This window comes from Hordeum vulgare, chromosome 6H (assembly GCF_904849725.1).
Source record: "Hordeum vulgare subsp. vulgare chromosome 6H, MorexV3_pseudomolecules_assembly, whole genome shotgun sequence".
NCBI lineage: Eukaryota > Viridiplantae > Streptophyta > Magnoliopsida > Poales > Poaceae > Hordeum > Hordeum vulgare.
Genome location: NC_058523.1, coordinates 35,781,327 through 35,801,077, shown reverse-complemented (window position 1 = coordinate 35,801,077; position 19,751 = coordinate 35,781,327). Strand labels below are relative to the sequence as shown.

The following is a 19,751-nucleotide window of genomic DNA, read 5'->3' as shown; positions in this document are numbered from 1 at the left end:
GAAATCATGATAAGTTTTTGCAAGAACTTAGAACATTATCAAAAAAATATAAAAATAGATTTTTAAAACATTTTTAATTATTTTCTTGTTAATATTTCACTTGAGCTTGGGTGTAGAAAGGGAATTTCAGGTTTGGCCGTTCTAACTCCGTGGAATACGCTGATATAGGGGTGGCTACGGATCTGTGGTCTGGGCTTTCCTACAAAGCTAGCTAGATCACAATAATGATACTATAAAATGCTACAATTCATGCATCCCTTATTATATGTTACTAAACTGTCATCCATAATGATTAAATAAAGTCCTGCTACCACCTATTATTGGTTGTGCTGAGAATCCAAAGTATTTCATGCTTTCGCACGTTGCAGTAAGAACGATGTATTTTTAAAGTATGTAATCTGATACAAGTTTGCAAGTAAAATCGACTTAAAAAGAATAAGCTGCGACAACCGGCAAAATAGGACAAGATGACTATACATGTATGGTATTACTAGTAAAACGCCGGTGCGTTGGCTATAATGCATATCGGTAAATCAAACAAATTATTAAGGTTGTCTTCAAGGTTGAAGCTCATTTCTCCTACATATACGTCCGAGCATGTTCTAACATCAAACACACATCCATCGGCCTCCCCAAAATTAACCTTTGTAGTTAGTCCGGGCTCCCTCGAATCCAGCCTATATGTGGGAGAGAAATGTGGTTGCCCGGACCATCCGTCATGTTATCTCTAGCATGTGGTTCCAACATAAAACATCACCCACGACACACCCTTCCCTTTTCCTACTGAACCCTTTCCTTCTCATTCGATTTCCCGCCGTAGCGAGACATTTATCACTGGAACCATATGCTTTAAAACCAGATGATGCCCATCTCACTTTTTCCATGGCGCCCTATCTCCTTCATACCGTACTTTTCCAGGGACCGCCAAGGAGGAGTCCCCCACCAACCATCAAGCACTTCGATGTACTCTTATCCCCCGTGTTCATGTCGATCCTCCACCACCATCAAGGGGGAGTAGTTGTCACCGCCCGTGACGCCCCCAAGCCAAGAAGGCAGATCAGATGTCTGTAGACCCATTGCCACGTTATAACATATAGTTGAATGTCGTGCATAGCCACAAAACAAAAAATTATATCCATTGTTGGGCATGAAACTACTATGTCACGGTGTCTGTTATTAACTTTGGAAGGAACTAATCAGTTCATTTACCCTTGTATATATCCTAACTTACAAGTTGTATGACTTGATAAAAATATGATCTCATGCAATTTGCTAATTTGATGCACCATCTCTAATAAAATGTAACTTGCCACATTTTATAAAGTAGGGAAATTATTCCGCTCAGACAACCGTAATTGAACATAGCATCATAAGTGTGAAGAGACAACAACTTGAAATTAGAACAGAATTGGTAACCATTGCGCTGCCATTGATAATCGTTGATATGATGTTGAAACTGTATAGTAGGACCTCCAACAACTGTTACCTTGATGGGCTTCATAGAGCTGATACCAGAGAGAGTTTCATATTTCATATCTAAGAATGAATGAGTGCTACGAGAGTCCACCAAAAAGTGAAGTTTATGCCCTTGCAACTCAATTTCTAACGCAACAAAGGAGCTTCTGGTTCCTTCCCCGTAGCAGCAGCAGACAACTTGATTGAATGTACTCAAGATTGGGCTTTTTGGTCACTATGAGTGTCACACTCCTCAACAACACTAGATTGCAACTGTTCAATCAACTCTTGTACAAAATGTAGGTGGATAGTGGATTTGCACACATGATCTCTGGACCACCTTTCACCACAAACAAAGCATAAGCCCTTAGACTTCCTATAATTCCTCAAAGCTGACCATTTATCGTCTTGATAATTGATATTAACTGAATCTACAGGTCTTTTTTCCTCCAGTTTATGTGGTTTGGAATTTGCAAAAGAAGACACCACAGGTGGTTTCTTAGGGAAGGAAGAACTAGCTGTTGTGTAAGTCTCACCCAATTTTTCATGCAATAGAGCTAACTCATAAGCTGCATCTAGATACTTTAGTTTCTTCAGGGCCACTGCCATTCTGACACCAGTTATCAAGCCATCTAAAACCCTTGTAATATAATGCAATGGATTGGAGTATCCTCGTATGCTGTCAACTGGTCATACAACTCATCATAATGTTCCAGATAATCTTCCACAATATTAGTTTGAGCAATTCGAAATAATTTCCTGAGGAGAGTTTGATGTTGGTTGCACCCGAAATGACCTTGCAGAGCTGCACAAAATTTAGGCCAACCAACATTCGGCATACTTCTCTGCATTGCTTCTAACCACCGAGCCACTGCTTCTTCAAACTATGCAGTTGCCAATTATAGCCAATGATTAACTGTTGTATTCCACAACTTGAATTGATCCTCGAAACGATTTTGCCATCATAGATTGGATCTATCAAACTTGGGCAGCTCCAGGTGCAAAGAAAATGAAGAATGCTTAGTAGTATCGTAAACTTGAGAATCATGGGGAGAAAAATTTCTGGGGTAAAAATCAGGATCACGCGCACCTCTGACCGGAGGAGGGACATAAATATTATGTGCCTTCCCCCGGTTGTCGTTGTCGATGCAAAGGGCGTTGGTCGAGGCGGCACCGCCACTACAAGAAATATGCTCATATATGACGTTTTTTAAGATGTCGTTGATGAATTCGTCATAAATCTATGACGATTTCATCCGAGATCGTCGTAAACTGTTTGAGGGGATCAAAACTACATATAAATTACGACAATGTGAGTCAAAAACGTCATAACCGCATAAGATGAGATCGTCATAACTTTTACGACAATTATAAAAATGTCATAACATGTTTTAACTATGTTGACATGTCACTCGTGGGTCCATTCTATCCCACCTCATCCTAGTTTGTGAAGCAACCTACTATTCTATCATTCAAAAAATTATCAAAAAATTCTCATAAATACTTCCGATCAAATATTCCTCAAATATGTGAAAACCCTTCCTTCCATAGTTCAAAAATAATTCTCCAATAGTTCAAATATATGATAGGTCCTTCACAAAAAAAACTCATTTTGGACAATCGGAAAATGAAAAACGAAATTTTCATGCAACGAAAATGAAAGATCCCTTTAAAAACATTGTTTTTCATTCTAATATGCACCCTTATACAATAAGACATCGCTTTTTGAAATTTTCACGTGAAAGTATAAAAGAAAAACAAAATAAAAAACACAATTCATGCGTTTTATTCTCATTGCTGAAATTAGTTGTCACACGCATTGATGACATGGCCTCCATCCATCCATCTCACATCCATCCATCCATCCGTCTATCAATAGAAAAAAAGAAGGGAAACCCCGACCCGCAACCCAACTACCCAAACCCTAAGTTAGATCTTATCGAACCCTATCTTCTCGCCTCCACTACCTCCTCCCCATCCCCCTCCGTCGCCCGCATCTTCCTGTGCCCTCCGCGCGCTGCACACCCTCCAGGCGCCACCACCCGCCGCCGAGGCCGACCACCGCGTCCTTCCTTACTACACCTCCCTCGACCCGGCGCCGTGTCCCTCACTGCATGCGGCTGCCTCGCTCAACCTCTGCTCCCCAAACCCCTCGCCCCCGGGGCCCCATAACCACTCCCCCGGGCGCGACGCCCCAGCACCGCACCACCCGTCGGCCCCGCCCGGCGCCTCCTGCTGGCCCGCGACGCCATGCAGCCCGCCGCCGTGCCGGCCCCCGCCGCCTCCCCCGGCACCGCCACCTTCGAGCAGGTGCGTGCGCATCGCAATGCCTCCTCCCGCCCCCCTCCCCCCTGTGTGTTCCCCTCAGCACGGGCGGGGAACTTATTTGCCATGTCATTTGCCTCTCCGACCAGGGAACCCCGGCTCGGATCCGCTCGCCGACACGCCGTAGGACCCGGACGGCCTCGCCGCCCGCTGCCGTCGTCGGGGCTGCCGCGCGCACCGCCATCTCGCCTCCTCCCCACCAATCCCTCGTCCTCCTCCCCATCAATCCCTCGTCCTCCCCACCAGCCCCAGTCGTTCCTCCCCGCAACTGCTTCTCTCCTTCCTCTCCCACTTCGTGCCTCCGGATCTAGACCACGTGATGTGGACGAGGAGGTGACAACTCAGGAGGCACGTTGAGCCAGGCCGGACCTATCGGATCTTCTTCCCCATCAGCCCGGCGAAGAGGAGTGGCAGATCTGCCTCCTCTTGGCCGTCATCGCCTAGAGAAGGTTTTTTCTCATCTAGACCGATGGATGGTGGATGGGATAGGGGAAGAGTGGTGATGGATCCGCCTTGGTTGTGCTCTTCTTTGTTGTGCTCGCGTTGCTGCAGTTCTCGCACCGGTGCTACAACGATGGAGGGCTTGGTCTAAGGTACATCAATTTCCCCATTCATATGTTATTCACGTTCTTGTCTCTGAGGCAAACTCTGTTATTTCTCACCCTTGGAGCCTTCCAACCATAACCGAAATCTTCCAAGCGGCGGCATCCATGAGTGAGATATGGAGGGGAGCAGCAACCATGAGTATACGTCCTCATGTTTCACGTAATTAATGCCCTTTTGTGTTTTTTATTTTATATTTCCCGCGAGAGATCATTCCATAAACAATTTTCAGGTTGTACAAAGGTAGTTAATGAATATACTTTCCACTCCTATACTCTCAGGTAAATCACTAATCATTCAAATAGCTGATTAGTGTTGATTTTGCAAGTTATTGGGACACCTGAGAATCAGTAATAACACATAAAGAAGAGTCTATGGTTAGGCATTTTTTAATCTGGACAAGCTGATCCAAATTAGATTTGAATGGTCGGGGTCAATTATTGTGCTTGTTAAATAGGGAGAAGAAGTGAATTTTTTGATCAGTATATATAAACATAGTTGCATGTATATCTAATTGAATAGTTGGCTGAACAATTTCTGTAATATACATATTTGAAATTAGATTACAGTAACCTACCCTAGAATTTATAATTTTTGGGGCATTTCTCTGTTTATCAGTGCATTGTTCGCATGCTTATCTAAATAAAATGGAGGTACAAATGACCATGGATATGGATGCATTCTTGAGAGCTAAAACTAAACCATGAATCCAGGTTTAGGGACGCAGTAATTCAGTTTAGACATCCAATAGCTGTTAGGTTTAGGTTTAGGTTGTTTTACATAGCTAGTTGCAGATAATGCAAAGCCTTCACCTTAGGAAACTACATGTATATCTCTGAACTAAAACACATCCAAGTTCCTATTCATGCTACCACATAACTTATATTGTTGCCTTGTGTTGTTGTGGTTTTGTTGTCACACTTGCATAAGTAAAGTGGGCAGCATGAATGACCTTAAGCGAACCCTTCCTGCAAACTGAACTAAAGCTTTAGGTTTCGGGATTAGTTTTTATCAAATAGGCATGTGCCCTATAGCATATCTTGAGGTTTCGGGATTTAAATGTCCTTTATTTTGTGTACCACAATACCAGGTGGTTAGCTGGGATTTTGTTTGATTATTCTACTGATTTTTTTTAGCAATGCCGACATACATGGTTTACGATGTTACTGGTGGTCTGAAGCTTTTACAGAAGCATTTGCACATTCTCAAGCTTAGGAGTTAGTTTAGGACTTTCTATTATACTGTGACAGATGTGCCATAAAATGGTGTTATCTATCGGGACCTTAAACTAGAGAACTTCTTACATTCAAATAAGAAGATAAGTTCACCTCTACACGCAATTGATTTTGGACTATCTGTGTTATTCACGACTAGCTTTCTCAAGAACATACTGTATTTAGTTAAATATAGTTAGTAACTAGTTCATGATTTAGGAAACTACAGTATTTGGTTAAGTACCAGTTAATGACTAGTTTGTGTTTTAATTGTCTGTCACAATTGTGATTACCATGCGAGCTTTATTAGATTGACAAAAACTGGTTGAAATCCACCTTATTAGGCAAGTATGTTTCCTGAACCTGAGGTGTCTAATTTGACGGAGTAACCTGTAAATTGGCATCTTCGTATTAAATAGCTGCTTACTGTCAGGTGACTGAACATTGGGGGCATCACTTTATGGACATTCCTCTGCTTTCTATTTCCTAAATTCCATGAAAACTAACAACACATAAAATATATTATTTGGTGGCACTCGTCATTCTCATTGCATGATGTATCACGTGGAAGTACATATTAGAATGTTGTATCCTGAATCTAGGTCTAGATTCGTTCATCTTGATTTAGCCAGAATTTGTCAATCTTTTTTGTTCAAATAGAGACCTGCTTGCTTAGTTTTGCAACATATACTCATTAACCAAAAATGATTCGTCCCCCCTGTTGATCTGTTTTTTGATATGGCACAGGCATCATGCGTGAGGAGCAAGGTTACCTGCAGCTTCCCTTTTGTGAGAGCTACCTGAATGTGAATGAGCAGCCACAAGTCTACCTATCAGTTCATAGTGCAGACACATTCCAGATACTACTTTGCAGGTCCATTCTTTCCATTCATCCATTGTTTGTTGTAGCTCCAGGCATAGCAAACAGCAATGCAAGCTCAGAAAGTCTTAAATATTTTGATTGAAAAATGCAAAAAATTCTTAAACGACCGCTGAAAAAATAAATAATTTGCCCCACCAACTGCCAACATTGCTAGTCACCTGTAGTGGTGAAAAGGAGCAGCAGAATCCCAAATATGTAGCATTTTAAAGTTTTTAAGTAATTTGTGTTATATGAGTTGGTCCCCATAATTTATTCCATTCTGTTGATTTCTCCGTCGTATTGTAGCCTAACAGCATTTTGGAACATGCGATTGATTTCAACTAGAATTACTAGAAAAATACTTGCGTTAGTTTATCTGAAAATAAACCCACATTATATGGAGAAACTGAACATTCTAATGAACAAATTAATTCCAAATGTTGTAGAACAACAAGGTTTGCAATGTTGAACTATTTTATGTTTCTCAAATACAAAATAACTTGCTAATTTTGGTGCATACATGTATCCCCATTGTTATCTTTATAATGATGTTTGTCACTAATATAATGTATTTACAAATTGTTCGCAATCACTAGTATCACCGATAACTATGCGTCATTTTTGTTCTTCTATTTTTATTTGTGTACAGATTGCATACAACTTAACATGTTGTCAGATGTGCTTTTCTTTTGTTTCTAATCATTCTATTTTATAACATTGAGATGATGGCCTTCATTCATGTTTCGTCGCGAGCAGTATGAAGAAGAAGTCAGAAGAAAGCAAGGCATGCATGATCTAGGCATGCATGCACACTCTCGCATCTCAGGACATTCTTTTAATGCGGAATTTTCTTGGAATTTGGATGTAGTGGTGATTTTGCTGAGAATTTGATGTATATTTGCATGCAAACAAAATTCAAATGCTGGGAGTTATGTACATATTCTTATAATACTATCCTAATTGGAAAATACGTTGGCATTGAATCTGGGCTGGTTTTATGTTGATGATATAAATTTTATTTGGTAAAAATAGGCATGGGCCAAATCTAGAATTGGTCGAAATGTCTATTAAGCAAAATTTATTTGGGCTTTGAAAAGATGAACTGAATCTATTGGCTACAATTAAGGCTGAAATATAAATAGAAATGCGTAAAAAAGGTTGAGGCCCAAGAAAGAAATGGATAGTAAAAGGCTATGGTTCAGAAATTAAAAAGGTCGAATTGTTGGCCCAGGCCCGTGTAGGTAATCAAAGCATAGGAAAAAAAATACACAATGGGCTATTTTAATGGGCTCGGCCCACGTAAAGCACCGAACTGGACCAGCCCATGTGATCAAATAGGTTGGGCTGATTTCAACCTTGACGTTTTGATTTCGTCATAATTTTGCCACGTAGGACTGGGTTTAATTGCCAATGACGATTTAGGATCGTCGTAAAGGTTACGACGATCCAGGAATTGTCATAAAAGTTACGACGATTTTGATCAAAACGTCACTGCTGTTCATTTGTGACGCTCCGTTTTCGACGCTTGGTTTTTCGTCGTGAGATCATCGTAAATTAAAAACCGTGATGATGTAGCGACGAAAAAATAGCGTCTTGTATTAGCATATTCCTTGTAGTGCGCGACAGAGCCTAGCGTGGCGCCATGAAGTATTATCGTCCACCTTCGTGGTCGGATACGGGGCTTTGAGCTTCCTGAGATCCGCTTGAATTTGGTCGAGGTCGAGGGCTAACTCCCCCCAAATACCATCAGCCGGAGACGACATGAGATTGCCGATAGTGGTGTTGTTGGCCACCAACATTTTGCTCATCGGCTGGAGGAGGGACTCACCATGGGAGCAAAGCTTGTCCTTTAGGTTGTTGTTGAACTCGTGAAGAAGGATATCGTACATCACGCTCCCTTGGACGCTAAGCTCCTCCATGGCTCGTTGTCGTCGCCATTCGCCAAGCCCCGTCGCATAGCGGTGTCGTGGAAGCTCTAGATCGGTTTCTCCAATACGAGATGTGAGGATGATACTATGAGCTAGCTACTGGACTCACGAATTTCATAGTGAATCGAAATCTAGATCGAATTTGGGGAAGGATAGAGGAATTCCTCCCAGCCTCCTGCACCTCTATACTCTCTCCCTTCCGAGCATCGGTCTTAGCCGTTCAAATACTAGCCAAACTATTACAGAGAGAGCACAAAACATTATATAGCGGTACACCCTTAACGAACCTAGTTTGGCCTTGCAAGCCACTTGGAAAGGTTCTTGGGCCTCATTGACCTGGGCCTCTTTTGCAGCTCTTCTCCCGCCTCGACCCTGCCTGCAACATCTTCATCATCTTCAAAGAAAGCAGCTTCAGTAACGCCGCGCTGGCTCCCTTCAGGTGCACCATCGTTGGGGATGCTGACAAGAACCAACAACCAAAACCCTAACAAACATGCTATGGCCTATCTTATCAAGCTCGTCTCTTGGACAATATGAAACAAAATAAATGCTTGGGTGTTCCACTATAAAAGTGCACCACCGCCATCCTCCTTCACAACATTTTAGAGGAGGAAAAGCTTTGGATCAAGAAACTAAGAACTATTATTTTGCATGACTAGTTGTAACGCCGTGTATGAGGGTTCTTCGTAACACTCTAAACTTTATTCTCTCCTTATTTAATTGTCGAGACAAGTTAAAAAATAATAGTTTTCACTAAGGCTGTGAGTAAACTTAGCACCCCACCTCTTGTCAACATGAGCCTTTGAGATTTTCTGAAGTTTCCCGAGGCCATCTAATTCGAACACAATATGCAGGCTAACCAATCGATTTGGCCATATGCAACTCACGGCAGCCTCGTCAGCCTGAGTTGCGCACCGTGCTCTGGGTGCAGCAGGCCGACGGGGAACGGCGCGTGTGTGTAGGACGGCGAGAGCTCGAAGGAGAAGCGCTGCAGAATCATGGCCATCCCCATCTTGGCCTCGAGCATCGCGAAGTTCTGGCCGACGCAAGTCCTCTGGCCCCAGCCGAATGGGAAGAAGGCCGGCGCGTCAGCCGACGCCCCTGCCTTGTAGACCCCATCGGCGAACCTCCCTGGCCTGAACTCGTCGGCGTCCTCGCCCCAAACATTCTTGTCGTGGTGGAGGCACAGAAATGGCACCATGAACAGCATGCCCGCCGGGTACCTGACGCCGCCGAGGTCCATGGGCTTGCACGTCTTGCGATGGACCGACGTCAGCGGCGTGTACAGCCGCAGCACCTCGTACAGCACCATGGTTACGATTTTTAGGCGAGCTAAGCCGTCGTAATCTGGCGTCGTGCCGTGGGCGAAGACATGCAGGACCTCCTCCCTGGCACGGTCCTGCCACTCCGGGTGCATGCAGAGCACGATCATGGTCCACGTGAGCAGCAAGGACGTGGTCTCCATGCCGGCGAAGTAGAACAGCTTGCACTCTCCGATCAGGTCTTCGGTCGTGATGCCGGCGTCTCCCGGCCTGCAGTTTGCCATGTTGGACTCCAGCAGCAGCCCGAGAAGATCGTCGCCACTGGTAGCTTCTCCGGCTTTCAAGGCCTTCTCTTTTTTTGCGATGATGCCTTTTAGGACCCTCTCGATCTCCGCAACAATCTGATTCATCCTTCGGTTGCCTCTGGTTGGCAAGAACCTGCACACAAAAAAATGCATTAGCACAGTCCGCAGCACAGCAATTCAATCTAATAATATCGAGCAATAGTAAACGCCAAAGGAGAATGAACTTGACTCACAGGTAACCAGGGATATGCATCTTGTCCATGGCCTGCACGATGAGCTCGATCTGCTCACCCTGGAGCTGGAATATCCTCCTGCCTTCATGGTAACTGCTGCCGAATGCAGCCCGTGAGATGACATCCCCAGTCAAATTCTTCAAATCAGGCCAGACATCGACCTCGCATGGCGCATCACCGGCGGCTAGAACTTCCCATCTGTGCACCAGCTCCGTGCAACATGCGGCGAAAGCCGGCAACATGCGCTGAAAATGGAACCGAGATTGTTGTTACGGTCTGAACTTGTTGTCAGTCAATGACACAGAACACAAGTATTACAACCTTGAGCTTCTCGAGATGGAAGGCAGGGGTGATGATCTTGCGGTGCTTGGCCCATTTTTCGCCCTCGTGGCTACCCACGCCGTGGTGCAGCATCCTTTGAAGTCGGCCCAGGTTGAGCTTCTCAAGGTGACCCAGCTTGTTGGACAGGACTTCACGCACCAGTTCAGGCTCGGTGATGGTCACTCTTGGCACCGGTCCAAACCAAGTGATGGACATTTTACCTGTTTTGTTTTTGTTTTTGACAAACACATCGAAGCTTGTTACTAGCAGTTTACATGGATACACGTTTCCAATTTTCGTTTTCTGTTATATATAGTCTGGTGAAACATAACGAAAACTAGATCCTTCCATGGGTATAAAAAGAAACATTACTACCACAAAAGAAAGCAAAGAAGAGTAGTAGTATGCACCGTGCTCCTTCATGGTCTGGTGAAACATCGGCATGGCCCGAGGCACGACGTCGTGGCTGCCCAGCGGCATGGTCCGGGACCTGGCCTCCTTGTGGAGACGCTCCAGAAGCGGCGCGTCGCCAGCGACGGAGTGGTATGCCCTGCCCCGGAGGCCCTGCGCCCGCAGCTCCCGCTCCAGGCGCCGGGGCCTCCACCACGCCCACTCCAGCGCCCTCACGGCGCACCACGCCACAACCGCGCAAGCCAACGCGTACACATACACAAGCCGCTCCTGCTCCCATGGAAAAGAGTCTATCAGGCTCGTCGCCATGCTAGCTTCGTTTGTTTGTGGGGGAACAGCTAGCCCAAGGGGAATGGGAATGATGTTTATCCTTTGCTAGGTTGATCAAGTGAGTGTATGAGTGGTGGGCTGGTGGCTGCTCACCATTGCACTTCTATATACTACTCCCTCCAGTCCTAAATGCAAGGATAACTTCCGCGCGCAGACCCAAACCAACACATATTTTCTCTGTTTTTTGTTCGTTTGAATTGAGAGAACGGATTGACGCGTTAATATTTTTGTTTTGGATCGGCCCTTACCTTCAATGAATGGCAGACCGATTTTCCTATGTGAAAAAACAATTTTAAAAACATGGGGCCGAAATCAACATAATTAAAATTAAATGACCGGTTAGCCGTGGCCAAAGTCCTAATAAAAATGAATAAAACATAAAATAAAAAAGAAAACGTGAGCATGCTACCCTAGCCCTTGCCCTTGCCGTCATCCTTGCAATCATCATCGCCGGTGAGGTCGACGAAGGGTGGCAGCGGCTTAGCCCACGAGAAAGCGATTTGCCATTCCGCCAACGCCGCCTCCTCGTGCGTCTGCTGCAGCCACATTGTTGGTCGGCGGGCGCACTCACCCAATCGTGAAGGACACCATTCCACGAGTTCGTCCCCCAAGCCAAGTGGGTGTCGACGGAGAGTGCTTACGCGTGGACTCGGTCACGGGCCTCGTCCTTGGGTTTGAGGATAGGCGGCAGCGGCAAAGAGGGGGGGGGGGGAGGTAGATGAAGTCTCCCACTGCGAACAGGGTGAGGTCCTCCTCCAGGTCCTCCCAGTACTTGTCCTCCTAGTGCTAGCTCTCCTCCAGGGTGCGCTGCGTCACCGCCTCCAACGTGGCCTAGTAGGCACATACTCCTAGGCGGCCTCTGGGGGCGGCGGGGTTGAGCGGCACGCTCCTCGTGCTGTAGTGCGAACTAGATCTCTCAGTTGGGAGAGCTCGTCGCATAGGCAGGGAGCCGCCACTGCTCATGCGTCAGGAGCTCGCCGCGCCTGCGCACCTATTCGGTGTGCTCCCGTGACGACCACATCACCGGGATGTGCTGCGGTCGATATGCCAACCATGGGTAGGTGGACATTTAGATAGGGCAGTGGCTGGCGGTACTGCCATTGTTACCGCGCCTGGTGCACAAGGATGTACAGCCGCTCCCTTTCCTGTGTCGGGCCGCCGTGTTGGAGCGACATCGACAGAGGAGGTGTCGGGGCAGAGCTTCCCCTTGCCCTTGCTGAAGAACCCCAGGGCGATCTAGGGTTTTGCTATCGCCAACGAGGGGAAAAGATTGGCTAGCTGTGGATGGGGGGGTGGAAGTGGCTGAGGCGAGACCCCTCGAACGATTGCATTAAAAGCTCAGTGACCCACATCTTCCACCCACTGCTAAGCCGACCCGAGGTAGGTGGCTGTGAACACCAGAGGACGCATGCCATGTCCGTTCTATGTTCGTTCGGACGCAGACTGGGCACAAATTGGGGTCTGAAATACGTTTAGATGGACGCCGAACGAACACGTTTTGGATTTTGGTCTGCGCATTGGACCGGCGTTTTGAACCATTTCAACCCAAACGGACAAGCATAAACAATTTGGATCGTCCCATTGAAATTGCTCTAGGCATAATAATATAATCGAATAGCCAATTTTGAGCATCGATTTATCTCGAATGGAAAATTTAAAATAATGCTACAAAAGAATAAAAACAATTTTTTATGAAAACAGATGACTGTGTCCATGAGAAGCATGTCAAATTTTAATGTATTTGGACATTTGAGTATCTCTCGGGAAAAAATAAAATCAGATGCAAACAGTGCATCAACAGTAAACTTTTTCACAAACTTAGAAAATGTATTTTTGCTTAGAGCTACTCAGAAATTCAATTGATTGGAAATTTGACACGGTCATCAATACTCAGTCATCTTTCTCAAAAGAAATTTGATTCTTTTTTTGTATTTTTAACAATATTTTGTTCACTCCTGGGCTCACTTGAGCCATGGAGCAATGTCTTACATTGTGGGTAGAGCCGTAGAGGTAAGTACTATAATCTACTCGGATGCTCACGTTAGAAACCAAAAACAAGACACGAAGGAACATGTCTATACGATCACGTGAAGTACACATGCAACCCTGTGGGCTATTGTACGTGCAGCTTTGTTACATTGTCTATTCACCCGTTGCATTTGCTGGGCTGACATGCATGGAAGTACGCGCTTGGGCACAACCGAGCACAGAGGCCACATGCGATGGCTAGTTTGTTTTGCTTTTTGTTTTGTTGAATTCCGGCTGTGTGGATTGGGATTTTCTAGAGATGGCCCTTATGAGATGGGTTTCTCACAAACTTGGATCTCACGAGTAATGGCTTGTGTTACTTCTGTCAAATATTCAGTGAAGTTTAATGGCAAGTTATTGGAGTCATTTTCCCCCTCGAGGAGGCTCCGACAAGGTGACCCATTGTCCCCCTTTCTATTCTTATTTGTTGCTGAAGCCCTTTCTGCTTTGATCAGTAAATCTATGAGGGAGGGCGATCTGCAAGGGGTGAAAATTTGTCGTGGGGCACCAGAAATTTCTCATCTACTTTTTACGGATGATTCACTCTTATTCTTCCATGCAACAGAACAGCAGACGGTACTGATTAAAGGTTTGTTGAACACCTTCGCGTCAGCCACGGGCCAGTTGATAAATCCCTCGAAGTATTCCATTCTTTTTTCAGATCATTGCTTGCCATCTGTTGTTACTGTTATTAAGAGTGTGTTGGAGATAACTCATGAGTGTGTTGGGATTACCAGTACCGGAAGGAAGAATGCACAAAGGTAAATTTGAAACCGTTCAAGAACGTCTAAGGAAGAGACTAATCGATTGGAGTGAACAATATATGTCGTCAGGTAACAAAGAAGTCTTAATTAAATCTGTCGCTCAAGCTATCCCTGCATATGTTATGAGTGTGTTCAAGCTCCCTGCCTCGGTTTGTGATGAGCTCACCCGCATGATGCGTCAATATTGGTGGGGAGTAGAGAATGGTAAGAAGAAAATGGCATGGATGAGTTGGGACCAAATGAGACTTCCTAAATCCATGGGGGGTATGGGCTTCAGAGATATGAGAGCTTTCAACCAAGCGTTGCTGGCTAAGAAAGCTTGGAGACTTATTGATTCTCCTGATAGCCTATGTGTGAGATTATTGAAGGCAAAGTATCACCCTCATGGTCAGTTGTTGGACAATGTGTCTCCAAACACTGGTTCTGCAGTGTGGAAAGGTATATTGCATGGATTGGAACTGTTGAAAAAAGGAGTTATATGGAAGGTGGGTGACGGGGAGCACATTCGTACTTGGCGTGATCCCTGGATTCCGCGGCCGTCCTCCTTCCGTCCAGTCACCCCGAACGGCAATTGTCGTTTGAACCGTTTTTCAGATTTCCTAGACGCCAATGGGGCATGGAGGGCTGATCGTCTTCGTGAATACTTTTGGGAGATGGATGTATTACATATTCTCAAGATACGAACCTCTCCAAGGCAGCGTTCTGATTACATTTCATGGTTCCCAGAAAAGAGTGGAATATTTTCAGTAAAGAGTGCTTACAAAGTAGCCACATGCGATCATGACACAACTTTTTCTGGAGGGGCCTCAAGTGCGGCGGCAAATGGTTCTCGCTCTCTTTGGAACTGTGTTTGGCAATCCTCGGTTCCGCAGAAGATGAAGATAACTGCTTGGAAAATTGTTTCTGGAGTGCTACCGACACAACAATGTAAAGTGTTGCGACATATATCCACAAGTTCAACGTGCCAACTTTGTGGTGTGGAGGAGGAAGGTACATATCATGCTTTGATCGCATGCATTCATGCGAGAGAGGTTTGGCTGAATATGCGTACAAGATGGCCCCTACCTCCTGATGATCTCCTAGTTGATAATGGTAGGGAATGGCTTATGCACCTCTTATACAGGTGTTCGGATGATGTGCGTGACATGATTATCATGCTAGTATGCCGCATTTGGCAGCTACGCAACGACCAAACTCATGGTAAGGAGATACCGCCAGTTTCTTCTACGGTGGAATTCCTGGACAGTTATTATAAATCCATTAAGTTAGCAGGACGTTATTCGGTGGATGAAATTCTGAAAGGTAAAATGCCATCTTCGGCAACTCAGATAGTTCTGCCCAGGAGGGAGGCTCCTTCCTTGCCTTGGTCGACGCCGAGTCGAGGATACGCTGCTCTGTCAGTTGATGGATCATTTCAAGAGTCAGATAGCTCGGCGGCCGCCGGTATGGTTCTGCGAGATCATGAGGAACAGATCATTTTTGCTGCATACCGGGTCCTGTTTTATTGCAACAATGCCGCGGAAGCTGAAATTCATGCGCTAATGCAAGGTATGGCCTTGGCAATCCAACACACGGATCTTCCAGTCGTCGTCCAGTCTGATTCTTCAGAAGCCTTAGCGAGCCTATCGAGCAATGCTTTAACTCGCTCAACTTATGGTCATTTGGTCCGAGAGATTAAGGAGTTGATGAGTAATAGGGAGTTTGTACCTCAGAAAATTTATCGCACTCAGAATAGAGTTGCCGATCGGTTGGCCAATTATAGCCGTTCTGAGCGAACTACAGCTGTGTGGTTGCGTTCGGTTCCACCTTGTATTGAGGGTTTGTGGCCTCTCGACTGTAACACTATGACATCTTAACAAACTCCCTTTACCCCGTAAAAAAAAAGAATTCCGACTGTGTGTTCGCTTTTCATAGATTCCTTAAGCACATGCACGTGTACATCCGGACCTGTCAAATCTCCTTCAAACACTTGATTAGGCCGTCCGGTTATAAAATTCAACTTAGACGTAATTCTCAAACCGATATCCAACGATTGAGCTAACCGTCACCTTTCATTTCTAGCCCAAATATGAGATGGATATTGTGAGTCCGGACGCGTTCGGTCACGCCTGCCACGTCGGACCTGACAACCCGATCCTACCTGAAATTGCATCAGATCCCCAAACCCTTCCTCCTCCTCCTTCCGCCCGGCAACATTTTCCACGCCCGACCCTTCGCCGTCTGACACCCTTGTTCTTCATTCTTACCGTTTGTCCCGATCCATCGCCGTGATGTCTTGCACCCCGTCCTGGACCGCCGCAACGGAGAAGCAGACTACCTCGTCCATCGGCGGCCCTTCCTCCGCTTCGTCTTGCAAGCTGGAGAACATCGCCCGTAAGCTGCGCTGTCACCGACAGCAACAGAGGGAGTTGGGCGCACAGGTACATGCGGGCATCGTGGACGAGATGTCTTCCCCGGCGTGTCGGGCTCCCCTCACCCTATCAATGCAAGCGCCCGCGGATTGTGCTGTCCGACACCGTTGAGACCGAGGAGGAGGATGAGACTATGATATCATTTGCTTTTATTTAAAACTGTTTAATTCAAACAATTTGTATCGAATGATCGATGTGTATGGTTTTGTATGGATTTGAGAGTCCGCACATAAGGTATATGAATATACGGAACAAAAAATAAAAGGTCGTATGAATGTGTGTGTAGACGTGTCCGGACGCATCCGTGGACATATAAAGGCCGGATTTGTCCCCGTTGTAGATGGTGTTAGAGACCATGTCGCATTGTGGATTATTAGAGGCACATTTTGCTTTGCCCCCTCGCTAAGTCTCGGGAACCCTGCGTGAATATATCAGTTGATTCTTCTTCTTCTCGCACCGTTGGTACACATCAACAATGGCGCCCGTCGAGACCGAGAAGTCCATTACCCTTGCACCACCGCAGTTTGTTCTCGTCCCGCTCATGGGGCAGGGCCACACCACGCCCATGGCCGACCTTGCGCGCCTCCTCGCGGAACGCGGCGCGCGAGTGAGCCTCGTCACCACGCCTGTGAACGCCGCGCGCCTGAAGGGACTGGCCGACAGGGCGCGGCGCGCCACGCTGCCCCTGGAGATAGTCGAGCTCCCGTTCCCGCCGGCCGACGATGGGCTGCCCCGGGGCAGCAGCGACAATAGCGACAATGTCCTCCGGTTGTTCCTGTCCCTCTATAGGCTGGCCGGGCCACTCGAGGCCTACGTGCGGTCGCTGCCCTGCCGCCCCAGCTGCATCATCACCGACTCGTGCAACCCGTGGACGGTCGACGTCGCCAGGAGCGTCGGGGTCCCTCGGCTCACCTTCACCGGCCCTTCCTGCTTCTACTCGCTCTGTGACTTCAACGTCGCCAAGCACGGGCTTCTTCACAGCGGCGGCGATCACGCGTACGTCGTGCCGGGCGTGCCGGTGCCGGTGGAGTTGAGCAAGGACACATGGGCCGCCGTCTTCTTAACATGCATGCCCGCGTGGGGGAAGTTCGTGGAGGAGGTGAGGGAGGGCATCCGCACGGCCGACGGCGCCGTGGTGAACACGTTCCTTGGCCTCGAGGAACAGTTCGTGGCGTGCTACGGGGAAGCGCTGGGCAAGCCGGTGTGGGCGCTCGGGCCCTTCTACCTCAATAGCCGGAAAGAGGAGGCGCCCGCCGTAGGCCAGAGCGCGGTCACCGCTTGGCTGGACAAGATGGACCAGAGCACGGTCGTGTACGTAAGTTTCGGCAGCCTCGCGCGGATGCCTCCCAAGCAGCTGTACGAGGTCGGACACGGCCTCGAGGACTCCGGGAGGCCCTTCCTTTGGGTGGTAAAGGAGTCCGAGACGGCGTCGCCGGAAGCGCAAGAGTGGCTCCAAGCCCTCGAGGCGCGCACGGCAGGGCAGGGGCTCGTAGTGCGTGGCTGGGCGCCGCAGCTCGCCATCCTGTCGCACCGCGCCGTCGGTGGCTTCGTGACCCACTGCGGGTGGAACTCGCTGCTGGAGTCCGTCGCGCATGGCGTGCCTGTCGTGACGTGGCCTCAGTTCGGCGACCAGTTCCTCAACGAGCGGCTTGCTGTCGACGTACTTGGGATCGGCGTGCCCGTGACGCCGTTGGACGACGGCAAGGCCGTGGACCATGTAGCGCGGGGGCACATTGCGCGAGCGGTGTCCGAGCTGATGGGCGGTGGAGCAGCGGCAGAGGAGAGGAGAAGAAAGTGCAACGTCTACGGGGAGAGAGCTCACGGAGCCATGGCGAAAGGAGGCTCGTCGCATGAAAACCTGACGCTGCTATTACACAGCTTCATGCGGACTGGCAGCAAGGAGCAGTAGATTCGGAATTGTTAGGCACTTAATTCCCGTTGCTCTGCTAGGTGAAGTGTGAATCGTGCAAAGGGTAACAAAATGGCCCAAATCCCTTGTATCAATGCTCAAGAATATCCCTACCACTTGGTTATTTTGCCCACTTGAAATGGCATCCCCTCGTCGAACCTTTCCCACCACCAATAGGGGTACCAGTATGTGGACATTTATTTTAAACATCTAATCAAATTGTTGAAATACTCCCTCCTCGCCAAATCTAGTGCTTGTGAGTTTTTAAAAAGTCGAACCATCTAATTTTGCCAAGTTTATATTCAAATAATCTGCATCTAGAATATGAAATTAATTTTGCCAAGTTTCATCATAAAGTATTTTTATCATATGGTATACACTTAGTATCGTTTCAATAAACTTGGTCAAAGTTTAAGGTTTAACGGTTTTTTTAACGTTTTGGCTTTAAGAGAAATCACATATGCACTGTATATATTATGACAAGGATGAAGTATATTATTACGCAAATTGTTGAATGTTATAGTTTATTCTATTATCTGGATTGATAGATTTTCAAGAACTCGATCAATAAGCAAACAATACTTATATTACTAGTACCTTTCTTGAGCGGTAAGGTATGTCGGTATAAGGTTTATTATATCGGTATAAGGTTTATTATATCGGTATAAGGTTGTATGCACAAGAGACAATAATATTTGTTATTTACATCAGTTTCATAATTAATGTTTCATGTTTTTATGACATAACGGCTACGGTTCCTGAATATGTGATTTAGAGAAAAACCCATAAGTAGGTGTAGAAACATGAACACAACTTTATACCCTTTGTCTAATCTCTTAGACGAACTCGTTAACACCAGATGATTGCGTTTTCATGGTCATGGGCAATTGAATGCCAGAATTAACGAGTGCACATTATTGTTTCACCAATTCGGCTGGGTAGACCCATCTAGCTGATATAATGTGAGACACTGTTATTGGTTTTCTTAAATAGTATCATCGGTGAAAAATTAACTTGCTCATATCCTTGAACCATGCGAGTGTTGAGATGATGTATGCTCGAAGGATCACTTTGGTACAACCAAGTATCATGCGTGATAAGGTGGTTAAACAAGTTGTCAATTGGGTTATCTAGAGAGTATACATTTGGTCTTAATAGTTTAAGATTGCAAATTGCTCCTCTAGATAATAAAAAGATACCTTGAGAATCCATTCGTTATGAAAGTATTCACAAACAAGCCTGTACAGAGAATGACATGACCCATATCATGGGAAACTTGAATAGAAGAACGAGAGAAGTCGTCATACCATTGAGGAGGATAACTAGACACAACGATTGAACTCTTCACTCATGAGATGTCAAATATCTCACACCGAGTATTGATCGGTAT

At 46.3% G+C, this 19,751-nt stretch overlaps 2 protein-coding genes and 1 long non-coding RNA gene across 3 annotated transcripts; 2 read left to right on the top strand and 1 right to left on the bottom strand.

Moving 5' to 3' along the window:
* The first annotated feature begins 6,404 nt into the window (after window positions 1–6,404).
* Window positions 6,405–7,442, top strand: LOC123406404. The gene is made up of 2 exons (XR_006612112.1): window positions 6,405–6,471; window positions 7,182–7,442. It is a non-coding gene; the product is annotated as an uncharacterized LOC123406404 (long non-coding RNA).
* Window positions 7,443–9,067: 1,625 nt separating this feature from the next.
* LOC123402771 (cytochrome P450 72A11-like) lies at window positions 9,068–11,358 on the bottom strand. Its single transcript, XM_045096731.1, has 4 exons — window positions 10,919–11,358; window positions 10,509–10,729; window positions 10,188–10,432; window positions 9,068–10,087 (listed from the first exon to the last, which is right to left on the bottom strand). The coding sequence occupies exons 1-4, from the start codon at window positions 11,226–11,228 to the stop codon at window positions 9,271–9,273; spliced, it is 1,593 nt and encodes a 530-aa protein (XP_044952666.1). The 5' UTR covers window positions 11,229–11,358; the 3' UTR covers window positions 9,068–9,270.
* Window positions 11,359–16,815: 5,457 nt separating this feature from the next.
* Window positions 16,816–18,494, top strand: LOC123403828 (UDP-glycosyltransferase 73C3-like). The gene has a single exon (XM_045097744.1). The coding sequence runs from the start codon at window positions 16,928–16,930 to the stop codon at window positions 18,359–18,361; it is 1,434 nt and encodes a 477-aa protein (XP_044953679.1). The 5' UTR covers window positions 16,816–16,927; the 3' UTR covers window positions 18,362–18,494.
* The last annotated feature ends 1,257 nt before the right edge of the window (window positions 18,495–19,751 follow it).

Coding starts and splice junctions, on each gene's coding strand:
- LOC123403828 (XM_045097744.1), top strand. CDS start 16,928: ATGGCGCCCGTCGAGACCGAGAAGTCCATTACCCTTGCACCACCGCAG.
- LOC123402771 (XM_045096731.1), bottom strand. CDS start 11,228: ATGGCGACGAGCCTGATAGACTCTTTTCCATGGGAGCAGGAGCGGCTT. Junction 10,433..10,508: donor TCCATCTCGAGAAGCTCAAG/GTTGTAATACTT, acceptor TTCCATTTTCAG/CGCATGTTGCCGGCTTTCGC. Junction 10,088..10,187: donor ATGCATATCCCTGGTTACCT/GTGAGTCAAGTT, acceptor TTTTGTGTGCAG/GTTCTTGCCAACCAGAGGCA.